Source organism: Amblyraja radiata, chromosome 22 (genome assembly GCF_010909765.2).
Source record: "Amblyraja radiata isolate CabotCenter1 chromosome 22, sAmbRad1.1.pri, whole genome shotgun sequence".
In the NCBI taxonomy this organism is placed as follows: domain Eukaryota; kingdom Metazoa; phylum Chordata; class Chondrichthyes; order Rajiformes; family Rajidae; genus Amblyraja; species Amblyraja radiata.
In genome coordinates this window covers 4,084,793-4,093,756 of record NC_045977.1, presented here as the reverse complement: position 1 = coordinate 4,093,756, position 8,964 = coordinate 4,084,793, and the positions used below count along the sequence as shown (strand labels likewise).

Here is an 8,964-nt window from a genome sequence, read left to right as displayed (position 1 = left end):
GGAAGATTGAGCTGTAAGGAACATTTACTTGACAAATATATTTGGCATTCTAGGTACCTGATATCAATGGAGTTGAAGCCTTTTAGATTGTTAAAATAGTCTGCGATTCATGGACATTACCAGTTGCTGGGTGTCTTCTCTGGTGATGCTCTGCCAGGCCTGTATTGAAGCTTGTTTTGGGGACTAATCCCCTTCAGTTTTCTCTTCAGCATATAAAGGGCATGCTCAATTGGGTTCAGATCAGGTGATTGACTTGGCCACTCAGGAATTGACCATTTTTTAGCTTTGAAAACCTCCTCTTGCTGTAGCAGTATGAGATCATTATCTTGCTGTAGAATGAACCGGCGGCCGATGCGTTTTGAGGCATTTGTTTGAGCTTGAGCAGATAGGATGTGTCTATACACTTCAGAATTCACTATGCTACTACCATCAGCAGGTGTATCTCAATGAAAGTAAGTGAGCCAGTACCTTCAGCAGCCATACATGCCCAGGCGATAACACCCCCACCACCGTGTTTCACATATGAGGTGGTATGCTTTGGATCTTGGGCAGTTCCTTCTCTCCTCCATACATTGGTCTTGCCATCGCTCTGATATAAGTTAATCTTTGTCTCATTTGTCCACAAGACCTTTTTCCGGCTCTTTAAGTACTTCTTGGCAAACTGTAACCTGGCCATCCTATTTTTGTGGCTAACCTGTGGTTTGCATCTTGCAGTGTAACCTCTGAATTTCTGTTCATGAAGTCTTCTGCGAACAGTGGGCAATAGACAATAGGTGCAGGAATAGGCCATTCGGCCCTTCGAGCCAGCACCGCCATTCAATGTGATCATGGCTGATCATCCCCAATCAGTACCCCGTTCCTGCCTTCTCCCCATATCCCGACTCCGCTATTTTTAAGAGCCCTATCTAGCTCTCTCTTGGTCATTGACAAACCCCGGGGGGGGGGGGGGGGCAGGGGGAACACGTCCCCCTTCTGTTTTGAGAGGTGGGTGATGATCCCCCCCCCCCATCATGTTTTGTAATCTGGATTTTAAAACCCGGTGAAATCGTAGCTTTCCGCTAGACAGTGGGGGTGGGACTGCTGATCGAGGGCGCCGATTGGACGAGATAGCAGGCAATAGGGGCGGGGCATGATGAATCAGCGCAATGATTGGAGGAGGGAAACGTGCCCAGTTCATAGGGTCACAACGGCAGCCCTGCACAACCCTGCACAGAAATATGACCCAGGCTTACAGCCAGTGCGGAGAAGCAGTGCTAGCTCCACGGCTCCGGACTGATATTCCGTCACTCCAGGCAGGGATGTAGGTTAACCCGGTGAGACAGGCTGAGTTGAGCTGCATTTAGCGCTGGATTGAGCTATAATTACCGTTCACAGGGCCCACGGCAGAAGCCTTCGAAGCCTCGCTTGTGTGCGTGAGTGTGCGCATGCGCGTGTGGCCGGCAAGAAATTGTGTCCCCCCATATTTTGTTAGCGATTTCCGTCACTGATAGTTGTGAACTTGTACGATGACGTATTTGTCCACAGAAGACGTCGTCTCGAGTTTGTGGTTTCTTCTTGTTTGAAATTACCATAATTGAGCATTTGGTTGGGTTGAAGCTCATCTTCCATGTGTTTTGCCATAATTCTAAGGACTTAAGGTCTGCTTGTAATGAGTTCAGATCCTCTACATCAGTCACAGGTGTATATACAAGACAATCAACTTGAGTCTTGTTTTACAATTTATGTGTTCAGGTTGATCATTAATGTACGTCAGGAACAACAGTGGTCTGAGGGCCGTGCCTTGCGGTACTCCTGACACTACTTGTTCTTCTGAAGAAATGTTTCCATCACAGGCCACCCTCTGCGTCCGGTTTGTGAGAAAGTCCCTAATCCAGTTATGTAGACTATTTCTGATGCCATAGTAATCCAGTTTTCCTGGGAAATGTAACTCACCAGTACGATTGTGAAACTAGTACAATGACGATAGTGGGGAAGGGATGGAGAGAGAGGGGATGCAAGAGTTACTTGAAGTTAGAGAAATTAATATTCCTCCAACCCAGCAGTTTTACTGATTGATTGATCAGTTTTACTGATTGATTTACCTCCAAGTAATTCTTGGTTTCCCTCTCTCTCTCTCTGTCGCTCCCCCACCCTAGACATTGTACTAGTTTCACAGTTGTCCTGGTGAGTTTCATTTTCTGTATAATTGTGGGCTCCTCCTTTCCTTGACCAATCTTTACTTTTTGCATATATTTTATTCATGTTTTCTATATCTCTATATCACTATTTATATTTGTAGTCCCCCTGACTCTCAGTAAGAAGAAGGTCTCGACCCGAAACGTCACCCGTTCCTTTTCTCCAGAGATGCTGCCTGACCCGATGTTACTGCAGCACTGTGTGTCTGTCTCACGTTACTCTTCGACGAAGCTGTTCACTGGGGTGGACTGGCGGTCCCCGGGCTGCAGGTCGCGGCCGCTCCGCTCGGTGGCGGTGTTGCAGAAGGTCCGCTGGGTGGCGGTGTTGCAGAAGGTCCGCTGGGTGGCGGTGTTGCGGGAGGTCCGCTTGGTGGCGGTGTCGCGGGAGGTCCGCTAGGTGGCGGTGTCGCGGCCGCTCCACTGGGTGGCGGTGTTGCGGGAGGTGTGTGCGGCACCGGTGTAATGGCGGCGGCAGTGGCGGTGAGGGTGAGGGCACTGGCGCTGGTGGTTGCGCTGTCCGCGGCGCTGACGAGCCGCCTGGCGCAGGGCGAGGACATCGTGGTGGGATGCGGCGGGTTCGTGAAGTCGGACGTGGAGATAAATTACTCGCTGATCGAGGTGAGTGTGGGCACCGGGCCCGGGTTGGGGGGGGGCTCGTCCCCGTCACCTCACCTCGACCCCGCCCATCCCGTCACCTCGACCTGGGCCACGGCCGCCTCCCCCTCCCCCTCCCCCGCCCCTGCTGGGGCTCGACCCCCTGCCGATGTCATGTTTCTTTCATTCATTTGTTCCATATCTCACTATCACCGTCTATATCTCTCGTTTCTCTCGTCACTGACTCTCAGTCTGAAGAAGGGTCTCGACCCGAAACGTCACCCATTCCTCCTGTCCAGAGATGCTGCCAGACACACATATTTGTTCCCTATCAACTCCTCCTTTCAACCATGGCTGATCTATCTCCCCCATTCTCCTGCCTTCTCCCCATAATCCCTGACACCCGTACTAATCAAGAATATCTATTTCTGTCTTAAATATCCACCCCGCCACACAACCCCACCGCACTCCTGCACGGACCAGGCCAATGACCACCCCACCCCCTGTCCCCAACCTGCTCTTTCACCCCACCAGCCGTCACATACAACAAATAATCCTCCGTCAGTTTCGCCACCTCCAACGTGACCCCACTACTCGCCACATCTTCCCATCTCCCCCCATGTCTGCCTTCCGCAAAGACCGCTTCCTCCGCAACTCCCTTGTCAATTCTTCCCTTTCCTCCCGTACCACCCCCTCCCCGGGCACTTCCCGTTGCTACCGCAAGAAATGCAACACCTGTCCCTTTACCTCCCCCCTCGACTCCATTCAAGGACCCAAGCAGTCGTTCCAGGTGCGACAGAGGTTCACCTGTATCTCCTCCAACCTCATCTACTGCATCCGCTGCTCTAGATGTCAGCTGATCTACATCGGTGAGACTAGTGGAGGTTGGGCGATCGTTTCGCCGAACACCTCCGCTCGGTCCGCAAGAACCTACCTGACCTCCCGTTGGCTCAGCACTTCAACTCCCCCTCCCATTCCCAATCCGACCTCTCTGTCCTGGGTCTCCTCCATTGCCAGAGTGAGCAACACCGGAAATTGGAGGAACAGCACCTCATATTCCACTTTGGGGAGTCTGCATCCTGCGGGCATGAACATTGAATTCTCCCAATTTTGTTAGCCCTTGCTGTCTCCTCACATCCCCCAGCCCTCGGGCTCCTCCTCCTTTTTCCTTCCCTCTCCCCGCCACCCCCTATCAGTCTGAAGAAGGGTTTTGGCCCGAAACGTTACCTATTTCCTTCGCTCCATAGATGCTGCTGCACCCGCTGAGTTTCTCCAGCATTTTTGTGTACCTTCGATTTTCCAGCATCTGCAGTTCCTTCTTGAACACTGCTCCTTCACCTGCCCGGCCGCTTCTCTCTCTCTCCCCCCCCCCCCCCCCCCCCCCCCCCCAACCCCCGCAACAAGGTACAGTCAAAATTGCACATGTTTTCAACTGCAGTGGCTTATTAGGAACTTATTGGCAGGTCAACTTTATTTGCCACATACACATTTAAGATGTACAATGAAATGAAAGTGGCAATGCTTGCGGGATTGTACAAAACAACAGAACAGAATCAGTATTTATATTAAAAAAAGAAGACGCAACAGTATTTACGCCCTGGTGAGATCAGAGTTTACAGTCCTGATGGCCTGTGGTAAGAAACTCCATCTCATCATTTCTGTTTTTGCTGCGTGACAGCGGAGGTGCTTGCCTGACCGCAGCAGCTGGAACAGTCCGTTGCTCGGGTGGTAGGGGTCCTTCATGATCCTGCAGGCTCTGGATCTGCACCTCTTGGTGTATAGGTCCTCCGGTGGGGGGGGGGGGGGCATGTAGTTCCCATGGTGCGTTCGGCCAAACGCACTACTCTATGCAGTGCCCTCCTGTCCTGGGCAGAGCTGTTGCCAAACCAGATAGAGATGTTTCAGGCCAGGATGCTTTCTCCAACACCAGAGTAGAAGGATTGAAGGATCCTCAGAGAGACTCTGAATTTCCTCAGCTGCCTGAGGTGGTAAAGGCACTGCCTTGCCTTTCTCTCCAGTGTGGCAGTGTGTGTTGTCCATGTCAGATCCTCTGTGATGTGGACTCCCAGGTAGTTAAAAGTGTTCACCCTATCCACAGTAGTCCCATTAATCCCCAGTGACGTCCTTGCTTGTTGTGCCCTTCTAAAATCAGCTCCTTAGTTTTTGTGACATTCAAGAAGAGGCTGTTATCCTGACAGGTCAGCCACCTCTTCCAGGTAGGCCTTCTCATCGTTATCGGAGATCAGGCCCACCACCACTGTGTCATCAGCAAACTTAATGATGGAGTTGGAGCTAAACCTGGCCACACAGTCATGTGTGTACAGGGAGTACAATAGGGGGCAAAGGACGCAACATAGAGCGGAGCGGGTCAGTGGGCGATGGATAACAGGACAACGGACGGTGGAGCTTAGTCCTGTGTCAGCGCGATCAAGGGACCAATTGAGGTTACCAGCGCTTACATAGGAGTAAGCTCCACCGCCCACTGTCCTAGTATCCACCTCCCGCTATCCTGTTATCCATCGCTCGCTGATCCGCTCCACTCTATGATCTTTGCTCTTGAGCTGGTCCCCTCACTGCCAGGTCTACATTAAAAGACACGGACCGGGCAGTGAATACCATGCATGTCACCCATCACAGCAAGTGAGGCCATGTCCTGCTCCCAGCGGCAGTCGGAATTTAAGGATTTGCAGGAAGCGGCTGACATGGCAGGAGAGAGGTGTTCAGACGGAGAACACTGCCAGAGGTGAGCGGGCCGGCAGAAGGTGCTGAGGTCCCGGCGGCTGCTTGCAGCCACTCGAGCTACTTCCCTCCCCGGCCACAATGCGGCGGCTCCGCGGCACCGGTGAGTGAGTTGCTGGCATGATCTCCCACCCGCTCCTTCTCAACGCTCCTGCCCGTGCTGACCCGGGCCAGACTCCCCACAAGCTGTGAAAGGAGTGGCGCAGCACACCAAGCAGTGGCACTGTCCTTTTACAACCGCTTCCCACTTAACAGCCGCTTCCCATCAGCTGCCAGCAATGAGGGATAGACTTGACTATCCCTCAGTACAGCAACATCGTCCTTGATGTTGCTGTACTGAGGGATAGCCAAGTCTATCTTGGCTAACAACCTAACCTTCGGCCTCCAAGACGCAGGTAAATTTTCGAGCCTTATTTTTGGGTAAAAAATAGCGTCTTCATTGCCGGTAAATATGGTATTTAAAAACATATAGCTCAAAGAAATCTACTTACCACATTATTTGTACACAAACTCCATTCTTCTCTCTTTGTTTCTTATGATACTCTTAAGATAATGACAATCCATGTTTGAAAAATCCGCCAAGAAACTTGCGCTGCGTATGCGCAATACGCTGCGCATGTACGCAGTCCACGGTGCAAAGGCAGAATTTCAGCTGCCCTTATAAATCGTTGACATTGGACAAAGGACATTTATTGTCACATACACCAATTGGTGTAGTGAAATTTGAGTTGCCATTTGCAGCACACCAATAAAAGTAAGACACCACATTAAAAAAGAGAATTGAACATAAAACATAAAAACATCCCCCCACAATGGTTCCCACTGTGAGGGAAGGCACAAAGGCCAGTCCTCTTCCCCTTGTTCACCCCTGGTCGGGCCTATTTAGGCCTCCGCAGTCGCCGCAACGGTGGCCCGTTGTACAGGCTCTCTCGCCGGATGATGGGGCTTCGGCGTCGGGAGAACACTCTTATTCAGCGGCTTGGGGCGGCTGGAACGGCCGCTTACTGCCAGAGACCGCGGCTCCCGAAGTCCACAGGCCACGTTGGTCGGAGCTCCGACACTGGCGATCTCGGTGAGAGATCCCAGGCTCCACGGTGTTCAGAGTCAGCGCCGCCGCGGCTGGAAGCTCCGCAACGACAGCTCTGCGATGTTGGGAGTCGGCGGTCACAGCACTCCGGAGCCCACCGCAATGCGACCCGGGTAAAGCATCGCCCGCTCCGCGATGGTGCCCCAGCGCTGCGCCACCGCCGAAGTTCTGACCGGTCCCGGCAGGAAACGCCACTCCAGTCCCAGTGGTAGGCCGTGAGGAAGGGGTGAGGATACAGCCCGGAGAAAAGCCGCATCTCCGACCAGGTAGGGACTGAGAAAAATAGTTTCCCTCTTCCTCCCATCCCACCCCCCACATAAAAAAGATTAGACTTCCAAACGAACATTTAACATACTAAAAATGTTTTTAAAAGAGTGAAAGGACGAACAGCTGCAGGCTGGGCTGTCATACTCAATGACGCCCCTCAGAAGGCTTGAAGCAGCGTTGACGGCACGTGAGCTGCACATACTTTTGCATGTTACATGTACAGTGGATGAAAGGCACGGGAGAATTATGCCTACCTAAGAGATGATCTCTTAGGTAGGCATAATTCTCCCGTGCCTTTACTATTTCTAGTTAATAATTACCAATTTATAATTTTAGTCAAGGTAGGCACAGCCTACCTTGCCTACCCTGACGGCACATGCCTGGTAGGCATGGTGGTGTGGGATTATGATGATATTAGCTGTCTTGAGGTAGTGCTTCTTATAGATCACTTTGGTTGTGGGTATGTCAGTACTCTTGATGAGCCAGGCAATGTCCACCATATTCTACAGCTCTTTCACACTTGGGTGTTTGAATTATGGAACCAAGCCCGGATGCAACCAGTCAGTACACTTTCCACTATTCACCTGTTCAAGAGTATTTCCCAACATGCCAAATCCCTTCAAACCTCTGAGGAAGTAGAGGCATTGGTGAGCTTTCTTTGTTATTGTATCAATGTGTTGTGCCCAAGGGAGAACATCAGATGGGCATGCCCAGGATCCTGTTCTTGCTAATGTTGAGAACAAGATTGTTGTTCTGGCACAACTCAACCAGATTATCTCCCCCTGTACTTTGCTCCATCTTAACACGTTATTTGTCCAACAATGGTGGTATTGTTGGTAACATATCTGGATCTTTGGGAGCCTACAGTAATTGATATAGAGGAAGTAGAACGCACAGCCTTGGAAGTGCCCCTGTGATGAAGGTCAGCGAGGTGGAGGCGCTCCAAACTCATTGTCAAACCCAGTTCCCTGTGTATGATGAATGTGGAGGGATAATGGTGTTGAACGCTGAACCGTACTTGATGAACAACAGCCTGACATATGTGTAGGAAGGAACTGCAGATCCTGGTTTAAACCAAAGACATACGAAAGCCTGAGAGAAGGAATGGATGATGTTTCGGGTCGAGACTTTTCTTCAGGCTGATGTCAGGGGAGAGGGAGATACATAGATAAGGAAGTGTAAGGTCTGAAAATAGGGCAAAGGGAATGGAGATCAAGAAAAATGTATAATAGATCATTGTTAGCTGGGAGAAGGTAACAACAAAGCCAACAGATAAAATGTAGTCGGAGACAGTTGGACTGGTCGGAGAACTAGGAAGGGAGAGGGATGAAGAGGGAGGGAAAGCAAGGGTTACTTGAAGTTAGAGAAGTCAATGTGACAATATTATCAATTTAAAAATGTAAGACTGTAATGATGTAATTTGGTTATGTACCTATCTCCAATAAAAAATATTTTCAAAAAAAAAAAAGAAGTTAGAGAAGTCAATGTTCGTACCGCTGGGGTGTAAGCTGCCCAAATGAAATATGAGGTGCTGTTCCTCCAATTGGCACTGGGCCTCACTCACAATCGTGAGGCCCAAGACAGAAAGGTCAGTTTGGGAATGGGAGGGGGAGTTAAAGTGTTTAGCAACTCGGAGATCAGGTAGGTTTAGGCGGACTGAGTGGAGGTGTGCAGCGAAACGATCGCCGAGCCTGCACTTGGTCTCACCGAAATACAGGAGTCTACACCTGGATCAACGGATACAGTAGACGAGGTTGGAGGAGGTGCGAGTGAACCTCTGCCTCACCTGAAAAGGCTGTCGGGGTCCTTGGACGCAGTCGAGATGGCAGGTATAGGGACAGGTGTTGCATGTCCTGCGGTTGCAGGGGAAAGTACCTGGGGAGGGGCTGGTTTGGGTGGGAAGGAACGAGTTGACCAGGGAGTTGTTGAGGGAATGGTCTCAGCGGGAAAGGGGTGGTGATGGGAAGATGTGGCTGGTGGGATCCCATTGGAGGATTATATGCTGTGTGCGACGTCTGATGGGGTGGTAGGTGAGGACAAGGAGGACTCTATCCTTGTTACAACTGGGGGAGGGGGAGCAATAGTGGAGCTGCAGGATTTGGA

At 51.0% G+C, this 8,964-nt stretch overlaps 1 protein-coding gene across 1 annotated transcript in view; it reads left to right on the top strand.

The window, feature by feature from the left end:
- The first annotated feature begins 2,538 nt into the window (after positions 1–2,538).
- The window catches only part of LOC116985511 (nodal modulator 1-like), a 95,749-nt gene continuing 89,323 nt past the window's right edge, over positions 2,539–8,964 (top strand). The window contains exon 1 of the mRNA XM_033040272.1: positions 2,539–2,792. Coding sequence (XP_032896163.1) covers positions 2,637–2,792 — 156 coding nt within the window. The 5' untranslated portion in view covers positions 2,539–2,636. The remainder of the gene's footprint in view (positions 2,793–8,964) is intronic.